The sequence below is a fragment of the Brassica napus genome, chromosome C6, assembly GCF_020379485.1.
Source record: "Brassica napus cultivar Da-Ae chromosome C6, Da-Ae, whole genome shotgun sequence".
Lineage (NCBI taxonomy): Eukaryota > Viridiplantae > Streptophyta > Magnoliopsida > Brassicales > Brassicaceae > Brassica > Brassica napus.
The window spans coordinates 25,100,381-25,124,882 of record NC_063449.1 but is presented as its reverse complement, the minus strand read 5'-3'; the positions used below and the strand labels follow the sequence as shown (position 1 = coordinate 25,124,882).

Sequence of the window (24,502 nt, the reverse complement as noted above, 5' to 3'; positions counted from 1 at the left end):
CATGTGCACAATGATCCTTAGGTAACAATGATCAATCTAATCTCATTCAAAATCCCTCAATCTAATCTCATTCAAAATCCCTCAATCTAATCTCATTCAAAATCCCTCAATCTAATCTCATTCAAAATCCCTCCTTGATGTTGCTTGCGTTGACCTTTTCAAAAGTCTACACTTTCCGGTATGTTAACTCCAATTTTTTTAAAAAAATCTGTGTGGTTAGAAAAGATATTCTAAACCAGTTGGTGAATGCTGGGTAGTAAGGGAAGACCATGATTTTTCTTGGCGCTCTAATTTTTTTCAACCTTTGCAATGGATAAATGGCAAAAAGGTAATCACGTGGATTCGGTCTGTGTCTGAACCACACAGAGCAGATAGAGATATCTACGAGAGACAGAACATGAGATAGAGAATCCACGTGGCCCAATGAAAAAGCCACGCGGGCTCTCTCTACCCAATCACAATCTGAGTTTAGATTCGCTTCTTACAGAACCTTACTTATACGATCACTCTTCCACGCTGACAACATCCAAAACACCTCTCGTTCACATCTTTCTTCTTTGTGGTAAACAGAAAGGGAGTTAGAGAGAGAGAGACAACAATGGCGTCGAACTCGCTCATGAGCTGCGGCATCGCCGCCGTCTACCCTTCTCTTCTTTCTTCTTCAAAGTCTAAATTCGTCTCCGCCGGAGTTCCACTCCCCAACGCCGGGAACGTTGGCCGTATCAGAATGGCTGCTCACTGGATGCCCGGCGAGCCAAGACCAGCTTACCTCGACGGTTCTGCTCCTGGGTACGCAAATCACATCTCTCAACTCTGTTAGATGTGTGTCAAAAGAAAATGAAATCATTTTTGATGATTATATATTGGCTTTGATTGCATCATTAGAAGGCTGTTTAAAGCTTCAGTCTTTAAGTTACCGTAGCTTCACGTTCGGAAATTAGTCTCCTTTACTCTGTTTCCTGCGCACTACGAAACCCTTTATATGTGTCTCTAGAGAGAGAAATGATTGAAACCCTTTAGATCTCTCAACTCAGTGAGATGATCATATTTGGGTTTTGACTGAAACATTCGTACTACGAAACCTTTTAGATGTGTGTCTAGAGAGAGAAATGATTGAAACCCTTTTTGATGACATAAGGCTCTGACTTTAAGATTGGTGGCAGTTTTGATAAGTTTCACTTTTTGAGCTAACGGGTTACAAATATGTGCAGGGACTTTGGGTTTGACCCACTTGGACTTGGAGAGGTTCCAGAGAACCTTGAGAGGTACAAAGAATCAGAGCTCATCCACTGTAGATGGGCTATGCTGGCTGTTGTGAGTCTCAACATTTACTCAATATCCAACCTTTTAGTCTTTTTTCTTGAAAGTTTTGATCTAATGGAAAATGGTTTTATGATTGTAGCCAGGGATTTTGGTACCAGAGGCTTTGGGATATGGAAACTGGGTTAAGGCACAAGAATGGGCAGCAGTACCTGGAGGACAAGCCACTTACTTGGGGAACCCAGTCCCTTGGGGTACTTTGCCCACAATCTTGGCTATAGAGTTCTTAGCTATTGCATTTGTTGAGCACCAGAGGAGTATGGAGAAGGACCCTGAGAAAAAGAAGTACCCGGGAGGTGCATTTGACCCTCTCGGATACTCCAAAGACCCAAAGAAGTTCGAGGAGTTGAAAGTTAAAGAGATCAAGAACGGTAAACAAACACGCACACACATCTTGCCTTTCTTGATCATTTTTAGTAAAATGTATAATCTAATGTTATGTGTTGTTTTTGTTGGGTGTGTCAGGGCGGCTTGCACTGTTGGCGTTTGTAGGCTTCTGTGTGCAACAATCGGCCTACCCAGGCACTGGACCATTGGAGAACTTGGCTACTCACTTGGCCGATCCATGGCACAAAAACATTGGCGATATTGTTATCCCTTTCAACTGATGACTTGTAAAAAAAGATAGTAATATATCCTATGAGCTTTGTGTGTATCAAAACTCTTTGTTATGAAAGACACATTGTGAAACCTGTGTTTTGTTGAATTCTATGTGATTAAAACCTTTTGAATCAGTTTAGGAACTCAAATGTGGTTGTGGTATTAACTAGTAATATCAGATTCCTGATGCTTCTTTTGAAACGAAGTTTGCATCATTAAGATCCTTGGAACGGACTGAAAGGAAGCATTGAGGTCGGTTATCTACATCATATAAAAGTCGTCAGACTTTGAGATACAGTAGTCAATCACATATTATCAACTCCATGCTAGAAGAAAATTGTAGTTGTTGTTAGTCTATGAGTTTTCTTTATACCTGACATGATGAATACACTATTTCTGTTTTACCAATTTAGATCTAGAAGAACCACACAAGAGCTATATTTTACCTAATCTATATTTTAGTTTAAGTTTTTAATATTTTGATGTTGACTGCTTGTAAAACAAGGTACTCTATGGTCTTTGCTTTGTTATATACCAACCAAAACAATACGATCTAGTTTCATAGAACAAAGAAATAGAAAGTTAAAAACAAGGAAATGAAAATTGAATTATATGTTTAAATAACAGAAAAAAAAAATTATATTACAACATGTGACAAAATTTCATTCTCTTCCTATACAGTTGATCTTTCCTAATCACATACACGTAGGATTGTGAAAGAAAGTTCTGCCACATTATTTGTTTTATCGTATACCCGTGGGGCTTGCTTCAATTTTCTCTCATTGACCCAACCCAACATAGATCTACTAGATTATAGTTACTCATTTAACCGACAAAGTAAACAATTAAATTAATTTATTTTCTATTTTGGTTATTATTTTTATTTAGTTTAATGATATAATGGAATAAAACATGAGTTTACTGTATTTGTATTTATAGAATAATTTGTTTATTTTTTGTTTATCATTCTATTTTTAACTTAAAAAAATTATTGAAGCATAATTCAATTCTATTATAAAGTTATTCTATTTTAAAGTAAAAAATAGAGGAAATCATTATAAATAGTGCTAAGAAGACAAAAATTCACCCCAATTCTTCAAACAACTCTAGAAAAAGGGTGTGTTCACAGCTATTTCCTTCCCAACGTAAAGCTTTTCCTAAAGACATTATAGTTGCAGGCAATCATATAAAGAACAAGAAACACCAAAGCTAAAAATAGCCAACCGAAATAACCAAATCTTTTAGCTAAAAGACCGATCCTTTCTCGACCAGGGGTCTACATACACTCGTTTCTTTATCTCTATGTTGTTGCCTCTCTTCAGGAGCTTCCATGGAACCTTGTGACGTCTTCGATACTAGAGATTTTGATCTATTTGAAATCCTTGGTTACAGATCTCACGTATATATCTGTCTGCTTCAAGAAGTGTTCTTGGTGATAAAGACATAACTTTTGCACCTTGATCCGAAGAGAAGAAGCAAAACACATGTCTTTATTTTTATTTTTTTTTAAGAAGTTAAGATTTGTAATAAGGTTTGAGAGAAAAAATGGGTTAGTTGAGATTTGTAATGAGGTTTAAGAAAAAAATGGTAACCCAATAATCCGTTTTTGGCTCAGATCTCAACGCCGATCGTGTACTCAATTCTTGGCTCAGATATAGACGGAAAAAGGAAAATAGAGTGAACATTAAAGAAAGTCAGATTGAGTTACAGAGAGAAGATAGTGACAATGATTTCTGAAAATTTACTATTTAAAAAAGAAGATGACCGAATCAGATTGGTCTTAGAGCATCTTAGAACAAACACTCTATAACTTCAAATATGAAATTTTTTGCTTTCAAAAATGAAACTTGAAGTTTTGAAAAATGAAACTCTATATTTGAAACTTCACTACTCAAAAAGTTTCATATTTTTATTTGCATTTTTTTTTTGAGAAAATTGGAAAAAAAAAATACTTTGAACTTGGGTTTATCACACTAAAATTTGTAGAAGATTTTTTTGGAAAATAGAATTTTTGTTCCTCTAAATACCAAACTACCCTTAATTTACCAATTAAGTAGAATTAAAATATATATTAAAATTTTCGTAATAATTTTTAAATGAGTAAATATTAAAAGTTTAAATAAAAATAACAAAACTTTTAAAAAAATAACAAAAGGGAAACTTTTACCCCGATATCCTAATTTCGTTTTCTCCTCCTCTTCTCCGCCGTAGAAAAAAACCCCTTCCATGGCGATTTAGGGTTCAACGGAGAGAATCCTTACTCTTCGTCGGAGTTTCATCTACCGGTAGTTTCGAATCTTGCTTTTGTCATCTTCCTCTTCGATTTCACTGACGATACAACGAAATCCAAGTGTTCTTCCTCTTCGTCGGACGGGTCAAATCGAATTACGACGTGTTCTTCCATTTTCGTCTCAGTTCTTCACACAAGGTATTCAATTAGTTCTATTGATTCTCATCTAAGACGAAATCGAGTTGTTCTTCCCTTTTACATAGATTTTTTAAAATCGATTTGTCATATTTCTTAAGGTAAATTCGATTTACGGGTTGATTAAACATCTTATACATCACGATTAACTGTTTGCATGTTAATATTTTAGATTTGTAGTTGTAAAATATCGATTTAGGTTTTTGGAAAAGGGGAAAGTTTGGTTCTTGAAATCTTATACTAGTTGATGTCCGATTGTGTATGTTTTCAAGTAGAGTAGATATTGTCCGATTGTAATATAGGCCATGGGTCGATTGATTGTTGCTAATTGAATCAATTGAACAAATGGTTGTTCTTTCTAAAATTAGAACTAGGTAGGATAAGGAGAATGTAAATGTAAAAAGCATTTGTCTTGCTCTCCTTATTTGTGTTATGATATCGATACTTTAACCTGTTGAACTAACAAGTTTTTTCTGCGCTTTTAGATATGTCTCTAGAGTTACCAAAGAGGATTTTTAAGGAGGGCGAGGAGCCCCAAGTGACTCAGATCAATAACAACTGCAGGATTGAATATATTATGTGAAAGTTCACTGAGTGGATGCCAAAGGAGTTGGCAGTTGTGAAGAAAGATCCGGTTTTCTCTCAGATCTTTAAGCTCCATAAGAATGGTCTTGGGTTCTCCGCGAGAGTGGTACACAGCTTCTTGTGTAGGGAGCTGGTGACTTACAAATTGCACGAGCTTTGGTTCGTCTTTGCGCGGAGACCACTCCGATTTTCATTACAAGAATTCCACGCAGTAACTGGGTTTGAGTGCAATACTCATATCTCTCTTAAGGAGTTCGAAGAGTGGAAATATGACGGTGGTTTCTGGAGCAATGTGTTGAGGAGAAAAGATGGAACAGTTACACTCTTCAACTTGTGGAATAAGGACAAGGAAGCTGTTAAGAAGTGGAAGAATGCAGATCGCATACGACTGATCTATCTGGCCATCATTCTTTGTGTGGTTTTAGCGAGAGATGAGAAGGCTAATATCCCCCTCAAATACATCAAGGTGGTCATGGATCTTGAGAAGGTTCAAAAGTATCCTTGGGGAGTTTCTGCTTATGACCTTCTCTACAACTCAATAACCAAAACTCGTGACAACCTGAAGGATAAAACTACTAGTTATGTGTTGGATGGATTCTCGTACGCCTTCCAGATTTGGGCAATGGAAGCTGTACCAAAGATTGGGAAGCTTTGTGGAAAAAAACTTGACAAAGGTTTCACGAACAGTCCTAGATGCATAAACTGGATGGGAGCTGGAAAGGTGTCATATGAGGAGATCATTCGGTTGGAGCAAATACTGACACCTGAGGTAATCTCTTATCTTTATGTAAGTTGAGTCCATCCGGTTTCTATGAGTTTTATAGGATCTAACTCTCTGTACCTTTCTTGTGTAGGATGACATCTATGCATATATCGACTGGAGAGGAAATTATGATGTAGTCCAATCTGATGCTTTTCGCAGAGATGATGATGTGGAGGATGATAGAGTCAAGAACCTGATGGAGTTGATAAGAACAGGACATGATTTTAGTGACCATATTTGGGAAATCGAAGAAGCTCCAGAGGTTTGTTCAGATCTTCATGACGAAGCACCTGTGAATGATGAATCGGCTGTGAATGATGAAGCGGCTGAGAGTGGTGAAGACTACCATACTCCAAAAGGATCAAAGAACCTAGGCGCTACATCAAGAAGGGGTAAGAAGAGGCTTCCTGATCGTGGTATGAAAAAAAGGAACCATAAGGTTCTCTGTACTGGACCTAAGCAAGCGCCTTTTAATGAAGACATGAAGGCTTTTGTGGCACAGTTGTTTGAGCAGAGTTTCTCTGGAATGGAACAGCAGCTACAAAAACAGATGGCTGAGACATTTGAGCAAATGAGGACAGAGCTTAAAGATTCACGGAAGGAAGCAAGCGTTGACGTTGAGCTTGGAGAGCCTTCAGCGAAGAAGCCTTCACCGAAGAAGCCGTCACCGAAGAAGCCTTCAACGAGCCAGCCACCATTGAGGAGGTCCACACGTGGGGTAATGAAACACTAGTCTTCACCACTCTCTTAAATGTTGCTTGTCTGTTTGTCTTAATGTCATCTATGATATCGGCCTGAATTTTGTGGTGTTTTATAAGGTCTCTGTTTGTAAGTGTGCTTGGTGTGTTAGACTCCCTGGTTTGTAAGTGTGCTTGGTGTGTTAACTCCTTGGTTTGTAAGTGTGTACTTTGAAATTTATGTAAAATGTTGGTGTGTAAAATATTAGATTTTTATAAAATGTTCATGCAATGACCTTGTTTGTGCTTAATATTATGTTGTTAATTGATTTGATGTGAATTTTAGCCAAGCAGATGTTGATGTTGATGTTGATGTTGTTAATATTATGTTGTTAACAGGAAGCATCACATATATTTTTAATTCTGTTGTTTTATTTTCATTATTTCAAATCTACATACATTATATTTTAAATTATTTTTTTTTGTAGAGAAATACAAATAAATATTTTTGTAGAGAAATACAAATAAAACTTTAGTGGATCAAATATAATATTTCTATGTGTTCCTATATATCTCAACTTTTTATGAAAAATGCTTCCAAATATGTATATACTCTTTTTAAAAGATCACAATAGTTGTTTTGATGCTTCCAATTTCTTTGTTTGGACGCAGCAATTTCTAATTTTAGATGCGTGTGTTATCCAGTTCCATAAAATATGAGTGAAACAATTTTAATCGAATAAAATCTGTTTCATTAAAAAACATTGAAATTTAGGAGAAAAGAGATAATTTATAGATGCAAACAAAAATTGATCCGTGTATAGCACAGGGTAATATACTAGTACTTCCCAATTGATCCACTGCCGTCACATTGGGAAAAATGGAATAAAGGAAAAGGACTTCAGCTTACTGATTCACCATTGCGCACAGATGGTTCTCCGCAGTCGTCACTGTATTATTGCTCCGAAGAATCATGGCTAGGATTCACGGAATGGGTTAAGAAACCAACACCTTTACCACTTGGTCCGTCAATCTTAAATTTGTCTATAGCTACAAGGATAGTAAGTCTTGGAAAATGGCTTGGCAACGAGGTGATGTTTTCTTTTACTAAATTGTTGAATTTATCTTTGTTACACATCTGTGTTGCTACATTAGTTTATTTTCATTGTGCATATTCAGGAAATGGATGCAGTTATGTTTATATGGCGAGTCAACACAACTTTCAAGCGTTGGGCTCCAAGCCGTGTTGCTTTCATGAATGCTATGTTCTGCCTCCAAATCCACGCTGCATACAACAAGTTCCTTCCTAACAAAAAAGCCTATGAATTGCCTGATTTTCTTCTTGGCTATGGCAGAGGAGAGATTCCATCTCATGGGCGGACTGATCAAGTTTGGGGTGTCGATGTTGATCGTCTCTACTTTCCTTTGTTTGTAAATGGTAATCAACACTCCTCTAGACGTCTTAGTTTTCAGCTGGCTTTCTTTTACAAATTTAGTATTGTCCAACGCAGGTTATCACTGGGTTGCTGTCTGCGTCAACATTATTGAAAAAAAGGTGGAAGTCTTTGACTGCGGTGAGGGAAAGAATAGACAGTACGTCGAGAAGTTTGCTGCTATGATTCCTAGGATAGTGAAGGCCGTTGCACCACCTGAAAGACAGAAGCAGCTACTCCTCGCATCATATTCTATCGTGGATGTATCTATGAAGACGAGATTGAACAAGTCTTGTTGTGACTGTGGTGCATACGCACTCAAGCACTTGGAATGCAATCTGCTTGGTATCGACCTCAGTTTATTGGATGATGTGAGGCTGCAAACGATCCCATTTACGCTGAGGCAATGACACGATATGTGCCTTCACCGTGGGAGAGAGAAGAGGTCTTTGACCTCGAAGATTGATTATGTGTCTTATCATAAAACCTGAGGACCAAAAACACATTCAGAATACATCCATAATTCAAAAACAAACCCTAAACCCTAAATAAACCCTATACCCTAACTAAACCCTAAACCATAAACCCATAACCTCAAATATACCCTAAACCCTTAACTCAAACAAAAGTCAAAACCATAAACCCAAACACACATTACATCTATTTATTCACTTGTAATGTAAATCTTATACTAATTATCAATTGATCAATTGTCATGCCACTTTCTTTGCTCCATGTTTTGAAACTAATTTAGAGGATTTGAAGACAAAGTACATACGCTTGATAGTAGGTTGTAGACGTAGTTTTGTGATTTTTTTTCTGATCTGCCTTTGGTAGAATACACGTTATAGAAGTATGAAACGACGTCGTTTAGCTAATTTTTTTGACCTACTCCCTTTTCTTCCTCATTATTCCTCGACAGAGAGAATAGCAGCGGCGAAAATTTGGAGATCGACCCAATCATGTCTTCGGCCAATTCTTCATCCACTCCAACAGATCGAGTCGCCAAACAACGCGGAATTCCCACGAGATGCAATTGCGGTGAGGCAGTGTCCCTTTTCACTTCAAACACAGTTAAAAATCCAGGAAGATTATTTCATCGTTGTCCGATGGGATCTGAGAAGGTTAGTCTTATGATCATGAAACTTTGTCTTTGTTTCAATCTAACCGTTTATTCGATGTTAATGATGAAGGACAAAACCCACTTGTTCAAGTGGACTGATAAGTCGGTTGTTGAGGAGATTGAAAACTTCCAGGACCTGTTTGACGTGCTGCTTGTTGACAATATCGCGTTTCAGAAATCAGTGAGAGATAGTGAGGCCATGATGAAAGGCCATGAGAGTAGAATTGAAGAGATGGAAGATGCAATTGCACATTGTGAAGAGAAGATCACAGAATGCATTAGGGAATTAAGGATCATAAAAGCTTTGTTTGTGTGTTGTTTGGCGATGGTCTTCATGTACCTTGCATATGCATGATGTTCATGTGCTGCCTCAAATTGTTGTTTTTCTTTTCAAACAGACTATGTTTCTTGTTATTTCTTGGTGATTATCATCTATTAGAACCAATAATTTTGCAAATACCAAATTGTCACAAACATAGATCGATTAGTCTCAAGAGTTTAGCAAATACCAAATGGTCAAATACCAAATGGTCAAAAGTTTAGCAAATGCCAAATGATCAATAAGAAACAAAACAGAGACAGCAGAACAAACTAGATGGGTAAATAACATGTTCCTCTCTTGTGTCCTTCGGTACCACAATGACTGCACTTGTGCTTTTTATTCTTTCTTGATCCTTGAGAAGATTTTATCTTGTCTTCTACTGATTCATACCTTCTCTTTATTGGCCGACCAGCACTCTTTCTTGTCTCTGGTGGTAAAACCTTAGCAAGTTTAACCTCAGCAGAGACATTCCATTCACACTCTGGAACTGCTATTGGATTAATGGATTCCGCATAGGCGGTTCTCCACGCTGCAGTGGTGTATAAGCCGTCAGTAAATCTGTGCACTTCTATGCCTGTACCAACATAAACGTGATTGATTGGAGTCGATATGCTGAAATTAACAAAAATAAATATGTCCCAAGTTCATGTGTTTATACTTCCATACCTCGTGAATAAATGGCTGGAATGACGTGTCGGCAAGGAATTTTTCCTATATTGTACTTCCCACATGTGCATGTTCTTCTTTCCAAATCAACATGACAATCATATATGTCTCCTTTCACAAGCGATTTGAAGTCGTCAACCTTGTAGACTTGAAACCCTTTTGCCTTCACTATTCTCCTATCAATCTTTTTCTCCACCTTAGTGGTTAAAGAATCAAGATGCTTAGAGCTTACCAAGCGACGCTCATAGAACCATCGAGTCAACAGTTCTCTTATACTATCTAGCAAAGGAATAACCGGATATTCTCTAGGTATTCTCAGAACTGAATTTATCGACTTTGCAGGGTTTGTGGTCCTAATGTCATACCTTTCACCAGGGAAGAGAGAACGACCCATTTGCGCACATCAGCGTCCCACAGATATCTTCCAAGCCCATGACTCATTTCAAAAATTTCAGTGATACGTTCCTGAAATTCAATGTACCTATATGCCCGTGAAGCTTTTTCCACCAAGGCAGTCAACCCTTTTGTCTTGAAAAATGCAACCACATTGGTCAACAAGTGATGAATGGAAATTCCATGTGCTGATTGAGGGTAGACAGTCCCAATCGCTTTAGAAATAGATGCATTTCTATCTGAGACAAAAGCTAGGTCTTGACAATCAGCAATAACCACTTTCAACTGTCTGAAGAACCACCCCCATGAATCGTCATTCTCCGAATCAACAACCCCAAATGCAATCAGATACAAATTAGAGTTACCATCTACAGCAGTAGCAACAAGTAAAACTCCTTTGTATTTATTTTTCAGAAAAGTTCCACCAACAACAATCACCCTTCGCATTGCATTGTAGAATCCTCTAACTGATTGCCCAAATGAGATAAATAGATAGATGAATCTTCCCTTCTCATTAGTTTCAAAGTGAGTATGCGTACCAGGATTAGCTTCTTTAATCATATGCAAATATGCTGGTATTTTAGCATAATTGCGATCCGGTATACCTCTAGCAGCTGCAATAGCAAACTCACGAGCTTCCCAAGCGTGCCAGTAAGTAATCTCACAACTATGCTCCAATCTCATAAATTGAATGATTTCATTTGCTTTTGGGCCATCGTTTGCATCACCAAATCGATGTTGTATCAGAGTCCCAATTGTTCTTGCCGATGTTGTTTTCCCGAATTTCCTTTTCTTTGAAGGAGCACATGAATGTCTTCCCTCGCACTGGTTGATCATGAAATATGTAGACCCATCTATACCTTCTGCATGCACAGTCCAGTTGCACGATGCATCCTTACATCGAATATACCACCATTTTCTCGTGGATTTAAAAACAGTGTAATCGAAATTATTCTTCATTGCCAAAATTTCCGTTGTGGCCTTCAGAACCTCTTTACTTCTGAAAATTTGATCCTTCTTCACGAAATCTCCTCTCCAGGCTCGACCATCCTTTTCACTGTCTCCATTGTTTTCAATCCTTAACCAAGCATCACCGGAACCATCCGCAGCGACATCATCTTTCCTTGTATCACAAGACTCCTTTGACGGCTTCACAAAATCTGCTCGAGTTATCTCAGGAACTTCTTCATCCTCAACATTACTTGAATCACACGGCTCCTTATTCAAATCAATATTGACTCGTTCTTTTTGATTTACACCCAAACCATAGAACGTGACACACAAGATAGTAGATGAATCTTTCTTTGCATACGCCACAAAATTAGATGTTTGCCGATCATTGGTGATAATAATTGGAGGATTCCCTCTTTGATTCACCATCGAATAACTGAACTCGGTATTAAGAACAATATGGTCCACCCCATAATTCTCACACACGATCCTCTTGAGCTTCTCCAATGGAGTAGTAGTTTCTAATGTTACCATTCGACCACGCCTTGATGTGTCTACCACGAAACTCCACTCTTCACTGCAACTAGACATCCGTTCACCAGATTTAACATAGATTAGAACCATGTTGTGTTGATAGAGAGAAGAGATGACTTTCTGGATGAACAAGAGAGAAACACAAAGAAGAAAAAAAGATCGTGGGAGGAGGAGGAGGAGAAGAACTTGGAGAAAATATTCTCAAATATATTTTGAGGGATTTAAGGTAGATTTAGTTTAGATTTAGGAAACTTCTTTAACCGAATATGGAAGTTTCCATATTTTCACGATTTGCCTAGAATATGTATACTACCTAAGCAGAACACCATATAGTTGGTGAGAGATGTATTGTTCCTGTAGGCGTCATATAAGGTAAAAGGCAGAACAAGTTATGTAACGTAATATAACCGACATATATCATCGAGTTGTGGCTATATATCGTTATCAAGCTATAGGTATACCGAAGACATCTTTCTTGATTATAACGTAACCAAATCTATCTTTGCTAGAATATACAAGAAATGGTAGTTTACGGTATATACCCTTGATATATCTATGTTTAAAACTTAGAATCAGACATATAAACTAGATAGATTACTAGAATGAGTATTCTAACTGTAGCTAGAAGATAAAATAAAATATGATTCCAATTTTTTTTAAAAAAAGTTTAAACATATATATTGTCATACTTATGTTTCCAACACTTTTCATATTTTTTTACATTTATAAAATTCAATTTACTATTTTTCCCATTAGAGAAGGGTAAAACATGTCCAGAATTGCCAAAACTATGAGAAGTCTTATTATGACAAACAAAAGTTCAAAGTGTCCTATTTTTCCAATTCTCCCTTTTTTTTTTGGTCTAAATGTAAAATTTTACACCAAACTTTTCTTTTTGACAGAAGTTACAAGAGAGACTAGTAGCAGATTAATTGAAAACAACAACTAAACACAGTAGAAGGGGAAGGAGTAAGCAACTAAATGACCCGTAAGACCATAAAAAATTTACCCTAGCTAACTGGATAGAGAAGAGGCCAGAGCCGGACCATGAGACCAGCATTGCCAAATGGAGTATCTTTGATATACCATGAGACCACGCTCAGTAATTTTGGCTTCCCCGAAAATGCTGCTCCAATTGATTGATACCGTCTACACACGCAGCTTTGCAAAACCTCAAGCCCGCTGTGAACCGTACCAACAACCACCACCGGTGATATGAGTACATAATCCACAGAAACTACAGGCCCCATCAAGCACCCGAAAGCCATGACGCGCCTTCTGGATAGTAATCACACGATCACATAGTCACATTTATCTGATCGACTTCAGAAGTAATGCGATCCAAGCAGAAAGCGGGTTGTAAGCACCACCAAACCCTCGACCTAAAGCCTCTAAACCTGCATAGAGAGGAAATGCCGCACCACTACACAAGAACAAACGAACCTCTGCAGAGCTGGGATGTGAGCATAACCAAGCGTGCCACTATAGCGACCAATGACAGTAACCGAGGATCGCCACACACTTGAAGTTCTCGAGAACCAAAGAGAAACACTCTAGATTGTTCGAGTCCATCTCCGGTGCCAAACAGAGACAAACAATCCATGACACACAAGGCAAGCTCCATTAAGAAAGCCGAAGCCTTCACTCGGAGACACAGACAAGAGCTGTGCAAAGGAGTTTCGAAATGAGGAAGCACCGTGAGCAGTCATCCAGGAGCCATAGATGACACCTTTCACAACTACTCACCGAACTTACACGATCCATACCTGAGCCAAGTACCATCAACCGCCTGCATACATGACTGGAGACTCGCCACCGTGGTAGCAGAACACACCGGCGCACACCAGACCCCGACGAAGAAGAAACCGACTCGCGACGACACCGCTAGGAACCGAGAGATCACACAACGGAGTCACCTGATCTCCAATCAACGCCGGAAAGGATCTTCCGAGCAATCGACAGGAGCCACAAGCGAAAACAACCCCACCCGGGTAGCGAGAACTAGAGAGACCCTCTTGTTAAAAAAAGATCTACTCCTGAACCCAAAAACTGACCATCACCTCGCACCACCGGAAAACCGTCTCACCACGAAGCCAGAAGAACCAGTCGCCACCAGAACCATCACACCTCTCGAGCGGAGAACTTTCCTGGTCTAAACCCGAAACCAAGATCCGTTAGTATATCGACGGAGACACGGATAGGAGGAAGCAACAGCGAAGGGGAAACAAAACAAGTGCAAAAGGTAAGCCTTCGGCGCCGGTACGGGCGTGGCCTCCGCCGCCGGTACGGGCGCGGACGCGCCGCCGGACACCGGAGCGGACGTGAGTGTTTTAATTAACCGAGGAGAGAGGAGAGATAGTTACGGACGTGAGTTACTGGAGCACCCCTAACGATTCCGGATAATTTTTAAATTTGCATTTTGGTCCCTACAACTACACATAACATTTATGATTCATATAAATTTCTTGTATATTGTTTCAATCCTTATAAAAATTATATCTCATAAATATTTTAAGTTGAGATATAATTTTAAGTTTTGTTTACAAAATCTAAGTTTTACACATAAAATTAAATAAAACTTTAAAATAATATTTAAAATATTTAAAACTAGATTTAGACAACAAAAATATACAAAAGAAACTTAACAAAAAAGCTTTTAAAAAATTACATGAAGACATAACTATTACACAAATTTAAATATTACAACACCACTAATAGTCAAGTAAGTTTGATCCGGAACCTTCAAAATTTCTAAATATTGACCAATTTTTGTTTGTGTAACTGGAGATGGTTGTTGTTGTTGATGATATCTTTTCGTACAATTCTTTCTTGTTCATATTGAATATATTCACAAGTATAAATATCATCGATAAAAGTTAGTCTTTAAGCAATATTTTATGTTTCTTGTTTTATTTTTTTGTTCTGATCTAATGTATTTATAAGTATTAATATTGTCTGATTTCAACAATTTTTTATCTCTAATCTAGAAATTAAAAATGAGGAGAGCTTTTTTTACTTCAAAATGCACTAGTAGATCTTATATGCATTACTAAAATCACTTTATGGAATAATATGTTATTTTGCTTAAAGTTTAATATTAATTAAGTTATTTTGCCTAAAATTTTATATTTTAATATAATATTTTATTAATTATTATTTTTGTAATATGTTTATATATGTGCTAGTTATTTACAAAAGTTTTATGAATTTAAATTAGTTATGAGAAATATAAGGACCATATTATAAAATAAAAATAATTTTAAAATTGAGTTTGAAGTTTTGCTTTTAGAGCATCTCCAAAAGAAATTCTATAACTCCAAATATAGAGTTTTTTGCTCTCCAAGAAAAAAATTCAAAACTTCAAATTTGAAGTTTTATCTTTTTATTTGCATTTTGGTCCTTACAATTATATATCATATTTATAATTCTTAAATATTTTTTTGTTTATTGTTTTAATCCTTAAAACTCTTATATCTCATTAATATTTCAAATTTGTTTTATAAATTTAAGTTTTACGCATGAAATTAAATAAAAATTTTAAAACAAGATTTATAATCTTTTAAAACTAGAATTAAACAACAAGAATATTACAAAAAACCATAATAAAAATTTATTTAAAAGATACATGAAGACATAATTATTACTCAAATTTAAATATTACAACAACACTAATAGTCTGGTAAATTTGCTCAAGAACCTCCAAAATCTCCAAAATATTGTCCAAACAAATTTTGTGTAACCGAAGATGATTGTTGTTGTTGCTCTTAACGCCTTTTTCGTACGATTATTTCTTGTAAAGATTGAATGTATTCACGAATATTAACATCATCGATTGAAGCTAAGTATTTTAGCAATATTTTATTTTCCTCTTTTACTTCTTTAAAAGCTAACTTTTTTGCTTCATTTTGCAGTCGTAATTCAATCATCTCATGATTTTTTTCCATGCTTGTTGTACTTTCGTTTAAAAGATCAAGGATTTTTTTCGTTTGATGATGTCAAACTATCAGCGGCCATATTATAAGGATATCCGATTTCAACAATTTTTGGCTCGTAGTCTACAAATAAAAAATCAAGAGAATCATTTTTTACTTCAAAATGCACTACTTGATCATATATGAGAGCATTATGGAAATAATTTTATGGAATAATGTTGTATTTGCTTGCAGTTTAATATTTAATTATGTACTTTTATATATATTTTATATTTTAGCGTAAGATTTTTTTAATTAATATTTATGTAATATTTATATATATGTACTAGTTATTCATAGAAGTTTTATGAATTTACATCAACTAAGATAAATATAAGGACCATAGTGTAAAATATAAATAATTTTGAAATTAGGTTTGAAGTTTTACTTTTGGAGAAGAACACATTGAAACTTTAAATATAGAGTTTTGGAAACTTCAAAATATAGTTTCTTTTTGGAGATGCTCTTAGAGAATAACATATTTAAACTTCAAATATAAAATTTTGGAAACTTCAAAATAAAGTTTTTTTTGGAGATGCTCTCGCTAATTATTACAACTCATAGGATCCAGGTCTATAGTATAGCAGTATGTCAAGCTACGCACAAAGTAATAGTAGGGGCAATACTAGGTTTTAAGAGTTTTAAACTGTGGATTAAAAGTGGTTGTCCATTTAGTTAATCTATATATATAAAGTAGATTTTTCTCTCTTCTTATGACATGTGGAAGGGGGGTTTGTTGACATGTGTCCACTTTTTTGTTTTATTATATTTTAGATCATTATTCTTTTAGATTATTGCAATTTGGTTCACTATTTTCTAATTACACACTATCTAATCCTTCTCACACTAACCATCATCATTTGAAGTTTGATAATCTATTTTAATCTATTTTATTGTTCAAAAAATTGCAAAACGAATAAAAAAATAAGTAAAAAAATATAAATGTATTTTAAATATTTAATTTATTCACAGCTAAAAATAACATAAACTTTCGTGATTTTATTATTTTTTATTATTTCATTTGCAACTATATATTTATCTTAATATTAACCAAACTAAAGCATAACACATAATCTAAACATAAAACCTCTATAATCACAGAGAAAAAAATGTCAAAGTAATACTAACTCAATAAAGGTCCAGAACTCAAAGGCGATCAAGAACGAAAACTAACTTATCCCACTTTATCATAGAGTGTCTTGGCCAGAACAATCAAAAGTCAGTAAAATGTAGAAAGATAATCTTGAGATAAAACAATCTCTCAAACAAAAATGAGCGTGATCAAGGACCAATGCAAAGAATAAAGAAAGCAGGTTAGAGGAAGAATAATCAACAGAAGGCCAAAATCACCACGAAGCAGGAAGAGACATACATAACGAACGATAAGCACAACCACCAGCTAAGAGGTAAGAAACACCTCACAAACTAAACAAGCACAAACAAGAAGCCTATGCCGGTGAAGAACCACAAAGCTCGGGATAGAAGGGACCAAAGCTCCAAGAGACTAATACCGCACACTTATACTATGGGGAGCAAAGGAAGAAGAGAACAACATAAGTGAGGGAGGACGAAAGTCAACCCCGGGAAACATGAGCCCAGACTTGAGACCAGAAACAATCTTCCAAATCTACAGAGCATACTCGGAGGAGAACATTATCCAAACCTGGATTGGCAAACATGGCGAAAGATAGAGTCACAAAGACGCAAGCAACGATGAAAGCTGCAACGAGATGAGGGAACATAAATGGAAGGGTAGACAAAACGAAATCATCGTGGAGCCGTCCTCGAGCTATAGAAGTCAAATCACCAAAAACCATATCTTGAAAACCAAGACGAGAAGGGAGTATCAATGGTAAGCTAACGACGAGGAAAACAACTTTAAAGACGACTAAACTCTGGCCCAACCCAAAGAGATGCAGTTCATAACATCAGCTAAAATCTAAAGAAGAAGAGGAGAATCCTATATTGAATGGAGCAGCCTAAAACAACGTTAGAAACAACTGCACAACTGGGAACTCATAAACCCGATTTACAACAAATACCAGAAATCTCAAGGTGAAGAAGGCGATAAAGAACAAGAGCATGAGGTGAGCCTTTTTCGGTGATGATGAGAAACACCGCATACCAGAAAGGTAAACAAAATACATAGATGTTGAAGGCTCAATTTCAAAATATGGGAAAAAGACAAAAACATCTTGAAAGTTATAATGTTCAAAAATATGAAAAAAATAAAAAATAATTTTGATGCTGAAACCGTTAATCTTAGAATCAACAAATGCATAAATGCAAATTTAAGTTATTGAAATTCAATATATTTTTACATTATATGCTCGCTTCACTACTATACTGAAAAACAAATTATTGAAAAAACAAAGACAAAATATATTAACATATCACTATTACTACTAAATAACACAATAAAAACACAAAATAACGTTCTTAACAATTAAAAGTGATCATCTAATTACATTATCCAAAAAATCATACTTTTAACAACAATAAAACAAAATTCCGCGCGAATACCCCTCTAGTTATATTATAAATCGTAGCTATATGATGCAAGTTTCCTTTTTATTTTACTAAATAAATTTTGTAGATCAAGAAAACTGTTTTAAGTATATTTATAATATGGTATATTATTTTATTTATGAAATTACTATTATTTTATTTATGAAATTACTACAAACATGTATTTATTTTATAATAATATCATAGTTATTGTTTTATGGATTTCAACGTTGTTTCAATCCAGATATCTCTAAAAATGATTTGACTGAAAATTATGATGATGATCGAATAATTTCTAAAACGTTTAATTGACCAGTAATACTAGTTTTATCATAATTTACAAACTAATGTGGGTGATTGGTTGGACTTGGATTGTAGCTATAAAAGTTTAGCTTTAGGGCAACATTATCGCAACGTCCCAGCCGATCCTTAAGGGCAGGGGACCCACAAAAACACTAGGACCAAAGGGGAAAGTCGTTATATAAGCAACGTCCCAGCTCGTCCTTCGTCCCAGCTTGTCCTTCGTCCTTCGTCCTTTGCTTTTTTTATTTTAAGGACTTAAAATTGTCCTAGCAATAATGATGGCCTTAGAATTTGGGTTTGGCTGTATGTCTATGTTCACAAACTACTTTATTTCTGTTTTGAAAACTATGAGCCAAATATTATGTATCTTAATTTGTCTCAAAAATTAAAATAAAAATATATAAAATATTTTATTTTCTCTGCAGGGTTCAAGTCCTAATAGCTAAAGCAACGAAGAGCTTGTTGCTCTATTCACTGGACATCTTCTCTCCAGCCAAGTCTTCAACTGTAAGGCTAAGAGAATCCATGGATCCTTTCTTGAACTCTTCCCCTTGAGCAGCAAGAAACTCCTCCACGCTCCCCGGCTCTCCAAACCAACCACGACGGTCTGCAATCAAATGTAGATTATCACATCCTTCGCATCGTACCACCACAACTCCCTTCTCGTAAGACTCTCTGCTCGCCATCTTCATCGACCTCGTCTCACAGACCTTGCAAGTAAAGACCATCATGAAGTCATGCCTCGGGTTTATTTTCAACTGGGACTTGTACTTCACAATCAGCTCCTCATAGGCTGTTGCAGGGGAGGTGGAGGGAGCTTTGGTAAGTTCCGCAGCAGAGTTTGAAGAGTTGCAGCAGCCATTGGTTGCTGCAGTTTCACTAAAGTGCCTCTGTAGTAATCCCCCATAAGCATAATCTCTGCTCAAGAGTGACTTTGATTGCGCAAGCTTACCTGCTAAGACCATTTTTAAAAAGATGGCCATTGTTACTAGCAGCTAAAACAGTCAGTACACAACAACAGGCAAGCAGAGGAAACTCCAAGGTAAGAGATCTCATATCTCATACCCATTGTGAAAACATCACCAATAGATGAACAAGCTTTCGAACAATGTTAAGATCACAGATAAAAGACTTAGAATACTAACTTAATCCATGCCTAATACATCTCTAACTCAACAAAGGAAAGAAAATACTCCTGAAAACAACCCAACACCAAAACCTCCCTTATTTATGCAAAACTGTTACTAGTGTAAACCAAAACATCAAGCCCCCGAGACCCTATCTTCTCTTCTACACTCATCATTAGACAGACCACAATTTTTAAATGATTCTCATCTCAATTCACCAACTGTGTTTCGCCAAAAACATTAAGGCAAGTACATATTACAACTACTGCAATCCTACGCAGCAAGTTTTGATTGAGCTTGGAGAACTCTAAAGCTCGAAACTTTATGTCAGCTGTCACAAAAAAAAAAAGATTCCACCTTTGCACATCAGAACAACTATTACTCCTTATGAAACAGAGTAAATACGATGATAGCCGCTGATCGGGTGTGTGACAGTTACGCAGCTTGGAGATAAAGAAAAAGATGATACCTTGAAACAGAGGAACACGAGGTTGTTGGTTAGTGAGGTAGACAGACAAAGCTCGTCTCAAACTAAGAAACCTAGCGGCCATTTATGAGAGACCCTGTTTGTAATCTTCGGCGACAAGTTGAGAACAGAGAGGAACTTAAAGCTTCTAATTTCATGAAATTTAGGAAATGGGTTTAAGGAAAAACATAAACTTTATTGTGAAATTTATTACCAATGAGACACGGGCCCATAAGTAGTCCCGTCATTTTTCTCTGTGGTCTCTTTATGAACCAACCCCTTAAGCAGCATTAAAGCGTCAGATGCCTAGATCCTCTGAAGTCTGAACCATAACAATTACCTCTTTTTTTTTTTTTTTTTTTTTTTTTTTCTTTTTTTTTAACTAAAAATGTTAATATCATAAATAAAAATGAAAGGTTACAGAGTTGTATCCTATACAAATGATTTCTTGGCAAAAAAGAAATAAAAACCAAGAAAATCATTATACCTAAATAGTTAACGGTTACTTAAGCTAGATCAGCCAAGCAACCATAAGATTTTGGAACCATCTCCTACTCCTCCGGGCATGGATTGTGTTGATGATGGTTCGGTTGATTTCCTTGAAGATAATAAGCGCTGGAATCGAGATTTGGTTATGAAGGACATTATTTCTCTGTTTCCAGACACTATAGATGACCGCTTGAGAGCATAGTAAACGAAGTAGTTTTATCGGGCCAGAGACTTGATCTCTCAACCAACTCAGCAAGTGTTGCCAGGTAATGAACTGACTCCTCGGTCTCCCAAGCCTAATGAATACTTGCTCCCAGATTTTAGACGCGAATTGGCACTCTATAAGAAGGTGGTCTCTGGTTTCAGAAGCTGATGAACATATACAACAAAGATCTGCATTCCCTAAGCTGAGAGACGCTGTCTTGTTGGGAGCCTGTCTAAGTTAGCTACCCACATATTAAAAGCATGTTTCGGAGTGGCTCCTTTGAACCAGATGAGCTTGAACCAATGCTTCTCATCATCTCTGGGACGAAGAGCCTCCCATGTTTTTGTTGAGGAGAAGTTTCCGCTTGAGCCATCAGTTGACCAAGTGTAAGTATCATAGCTTGGACAGGCGGCTGGCAAGGGGATCGTCGATAAATAAGTGTGTAGTACTAACTCCATATCAGAACGAGGGGATGGCAAGATCCAACCTATTGCATTGCAAGCAGTAGACACTGTGGCGTGGGATGGGATACAAAGCCGTCTAGGTCCATCGTTTCCAATAGCTTCTATTAGCGGTCCAAGGGGAGTCCATCTATCATACCAGAAACTTGCATTCTGTCCATTTCCCAAGTTACAAGATAAGAACCTTAAAGCCAAGTTCCGCAAGCGCAAAATGCATTTCCAGCTCCAAGAGTGGTCTTGTGATTCATTTTGGCTCCAAAACAAGTAATTTGTGGGACAATGATGATACCTATGCCAACCAACCCATAGAGAACCACTTGTTGAAAAGAGGAGCCAGATCAACCGCAAGAGCAATGTTCTGTTCCAGACTGCAAAGTTCCTTAACCCTAGCCCTCCTTCATGTCTTGGCAAGCAGGCTGAGCGCCAAGCAACTTTAGCATACCCCTATGTTCAATGCTTCCAGACCACAAGAATCCAGAGCACATTGATTCTATGCGCCTAATGCATCCCTTTGGAAGCATAAAGGTTGAATTCCAAAAATTGACAGTCCCATTTATCACCGTCAAAATGAGAAGCGTATGCCCAGCAAAAGAGAGAGACTTTGTGGCACAGGTATTGAAGCGTGACACTAGCTTGTCTAGTAAAGGTGCATCCTCTCCAACTTTAAGCTTCCGGCTCATTAACGGCAAACCCAAGTAACATATTGGTAACAAACCTGACTTGAAACCATAATTCTGTAAGGCCCTAGATTCTTCTTGGCTCATCCCCGCATGGAAAAGTTGTGTTTTGTCTGTGTTCATACTAAGGCCTGACCATCCTGCAAAATCCTCAAGTGTTTCAGTGATACCGTGCAGTGAAGAACTTCCACCATAAAAAAAAATCATCACATCATCTGCAAACATAAGATGAGAAATTTGCAGTTCTTGGGTATTGAGATGGTAGCAGATATAACCAGAGTCAAAACGTGAAGCTAGCAGTCCAGAGAACACATCCATCACCAAAACAAACAAGTACGGTGATATAGTGGATCACCCTAACGCAGTCCCTGGGTGCTTTTGAAGTAGCCTCAGCTCTCACCATTCACTAGAATAGAAAAAGATGGAGTGGTGATACATTTATTAATCCAGCTTATGAACTGCGGTGGGATGTTTAAGGCTGAAAGCACAGCAAGTATGAAGTCCCATCTGACCGAATCAAAGGTTTTCCTCAAGTCCACCTTGAGCATGGCACTTTTTTCCACGTTACGCTTATTATACCCATGAACTATCTCTGTTGCAAGCCAGGCAGAAAATAACCGGCCAGGCAGAAAAGCAGACTGCGAGTGTGAGATCACCAACTGAAGAATCTGTTTCAATCTGTCCGCTAGAAGCTTGGAGATTACTTTATATATTGAATTTAGACAGGATATAGGTCGAAAATTCGTCATTCTTGCAGCATTCAGAATCTTTGGAATGAGAACAAGGTTTGTAGCATTGAGCTGAGGAAGAAGGAGTCCATAAGCAAAAAAAATCGGTGACAGCTGCATAACTTCTCCTCCTACTATACTCCAAGTAGAGGTAAGAATTCTGGAGAGAAACCATCCGGTCCACTGGCTTTGTTCCGAGGGAGATTGAAAAAAGCAGATCTAATTTCATCACTGGAGAATGGTGCCACAAGCGAAGCTCGCTGAGAGTCGGAGCAAGTAAAGTTGAGAAGCGAAGTGATGTCCTCCAGGGCAAACATGGGCTGAGAGACAGTAGGAGCCAGCAGATTGGTAAAGTATTCAACGCAATGCTCTTGGATAAGCTGCTGAGAATGGATGGGGGTTCCATTAGAGTCTTCAAGAAAGTGAATATGATTTATTGCTCGTCTTGAACTCGCCATTCTATGGAAATAAGGCGTGTTGTGATCACCCACTTCTAGCCATGTAACCCTGGATCTCTGATAAAAGAAAGCTTCTTCTGCTTCAGCTAGTAAACTCCATTTTTGTTGACAGACAATCTCAGCCTCAGCATTAAGAGTAGAAGGGTCAAGAAGGATCCTTTCCTGCGCTAGTAGCATAGCCTCATGAGCTTCTGAGACGCGCTTCTCTATTCCTGAATAATTTTACTTGCTAAACTCCCTTATGCTCGGTTTAAGAAGCTTGATCTTTCTAACAACACGATACATGGCAGAACCATCCGCTGTCAAGGAGAACCAGCGATCTGCCACTAGGGGAAGGAAGCTGGCATTCTTCAATAAATAATTGAAAAATCAGAATGGCTTTTTCTGCCTAGATTGCCCAGACGAGAGAGATATCTTCATTGATGCATGATCTGAGAAGTCTGGCGAACCGAAGAAACCTAGAGCGAGAGGAAACAAGACAATCTATTCTTCATTTACTAATATGCGGTCTAGTTTCTTCGCTATAGGATTCAGCACTTGCTTGTTCCACCAGGCAAAAGAAGAACCTCCGTAATTCAAGTCCACTATGGAAGACTCGATCAGGACTTGTCTGAACAGTCTGGTGTGAAGATCGATGTTCTGACTCGTAGAGACCGAGTTCTCAGAAGGGCTGTGAACCTGATTAAAATCACCGATAATGGACCAAGCCTTTCACATAATTTGTGGGCTGGTCGATAGAAGAGAAATTTCATTCCATAATGATCTCCTTGCATCCGCATCATTTGAAGCATAGACAAAAGATATTACCACTGATTCAGAGATATCAACAAACTGAACCTCGCAAGATATCATCTGTAGCGACTTTCAGATTACCACGACCTAGACCGAGAGATGCCACAGAATCCAGATTTTGCCAAGCTCAGAGAAGCCATAATTTGAATCAAAAGACCAACTTGGCAGCAAATTATTTATGAACTTCTGCTGCTTAGGTTGTTTGACATGAGTCTCGAGGAGACCCCCAAAAGTAAAGTTATTATTCCTAAACCACTTCTTAAAACCGCGCCTGTGAGAAGTTTTATTAAAACCGCGGACATTCCAACAAAAAAATTATGTACACATGGATAAGATTTAGTGTTTTGTGGGGTTTTTCACCCTGCTCTTTCGAGCTTTTTTCTTGTTTTGAACCCGAATGAACTCTCATTCTTCTCTCTCAGAGGCTGAAGAATCACTATCAGAAGGAACATCTGAGGAATCTGATTCCACATCTGACACCAGACCTGAGTCTCCTATTCCTTCTGCAGTAGCAATATCTTTTCC

General features: G+C 37.3%; 4 protein-coding genes across 6 annotated transcripts; 2 read left to right on the top strand and 2 right to left on the bottom strand.

Moving 5' to 3' along the window:
• The first annotated feature begins 349 nt into the window (after positions 1 to 349).
• Positions 350 to 2,054, top strand: LOC106410281 (chlorophyll a-b binding protein 6, chloroplastic). Of its 2 annotated transcripts, none has more exons than XM_013850776.3 (4): positions 350 to 789; positions 1,212 to 1,314; positions 1,403 to 1,691; positions 1,786 to 2,054. In XM_013850776.3, exons 1-4 carry the CDS (start codon positions 599 to 601, stop codon positions 1,926 to 1,928), a joined length of 726 nt encoding a protein of 241 aa, XP_013706230.2. In that variant the 5' UTR covers positions 350 to 598; the 3' UTR covers positions 1,929 to 2,054. The 2 variants fall into 2 exon arrangements, with proteins under 2 accessions (XP_013706230.2, XP_013706231.2); XM_013850777.3 differs by lacking the exon at positions 1,786 to 2,054 and having other exon boundaries at positions 511 to 789; positions 1,403 to 1,549; positions 1,617 to 1,670.
• A 267-nt stretch (positions 2,055 to 2,321) lies between these two features.
• LOC125588810 lies at positions 2,322 to 7,421 on the top strand. Its single transcript, XM_048760647.1, has 2 exons — positions 2,322 to 5,699; positions 5,785 to 7,421. Exons 1-2 carry the CDS (start codon positions 4,944 to 4,946, stop codon positions 6,424 to 6,426), a joined length of 1,398 nt encoding a protein of 465 aa, XP_048616604.1. The 5' UTR covers positions 2,322 to 4,943; the 3' UTR covers positions 6,427 to 7,421.
• A 2,096-nt stretch (positions 7,422 to 9,517) lies between these two features.
• On the bottom strand, positions 9,518 to 11,882 carry LOC106413532. The gene is made up of 3 exons (XM_048759764.1): positions 10,280 to 11,882; positions 9,915 to 10,193; positions 9,518 to 9,822 (listed from the first exon to the last, which is right to left on the bottom strand). Exons 1-3 carry the CDS (start codon positions 11,880 to 11,882, stop codon positions 9,518 to 9,520), a joined length of 2,187 nt encoding a protein of 728 aa, XP_048615721.1.
• Positions 11,883 to 18,886: 7,004 nt separating this feature from the next.
• Positions 18,887 to 20,409, bottom strand: LOC125575272. Of its 2 annotated transcripts, none has more exons than XM_013850778.3 (2): positions 20,171 to 20,409; positions 18,887 to 19,529 (listed from the first exon to the last, which is right to left on the bottom strand). In XM_013850778.3, exons 1-2 carry the CDS (start codon positions 20,250 to 20,252, stop codon positions 19,042 to 19,044), a joined length of 570 nt encoding a protein of 189 aa, XP_013706232.2. In that variant the 5' UTR covers positions 20,253 to 20,409; the 3' UTR covers positions 18,887 to 19,041. The 2 variants fall into 2 exon arrangements, with proteins under 2 accessions (XP_013706232.2, XP_013706235.2); XM_013850781.3 differs by having other exon boundaries at positions 18,887 to 19,526; positions 20,171 to 20,408.
• Between the last annotated feature and the right edge of the window lie 4,093 nt (positions 20,410 to 24,502).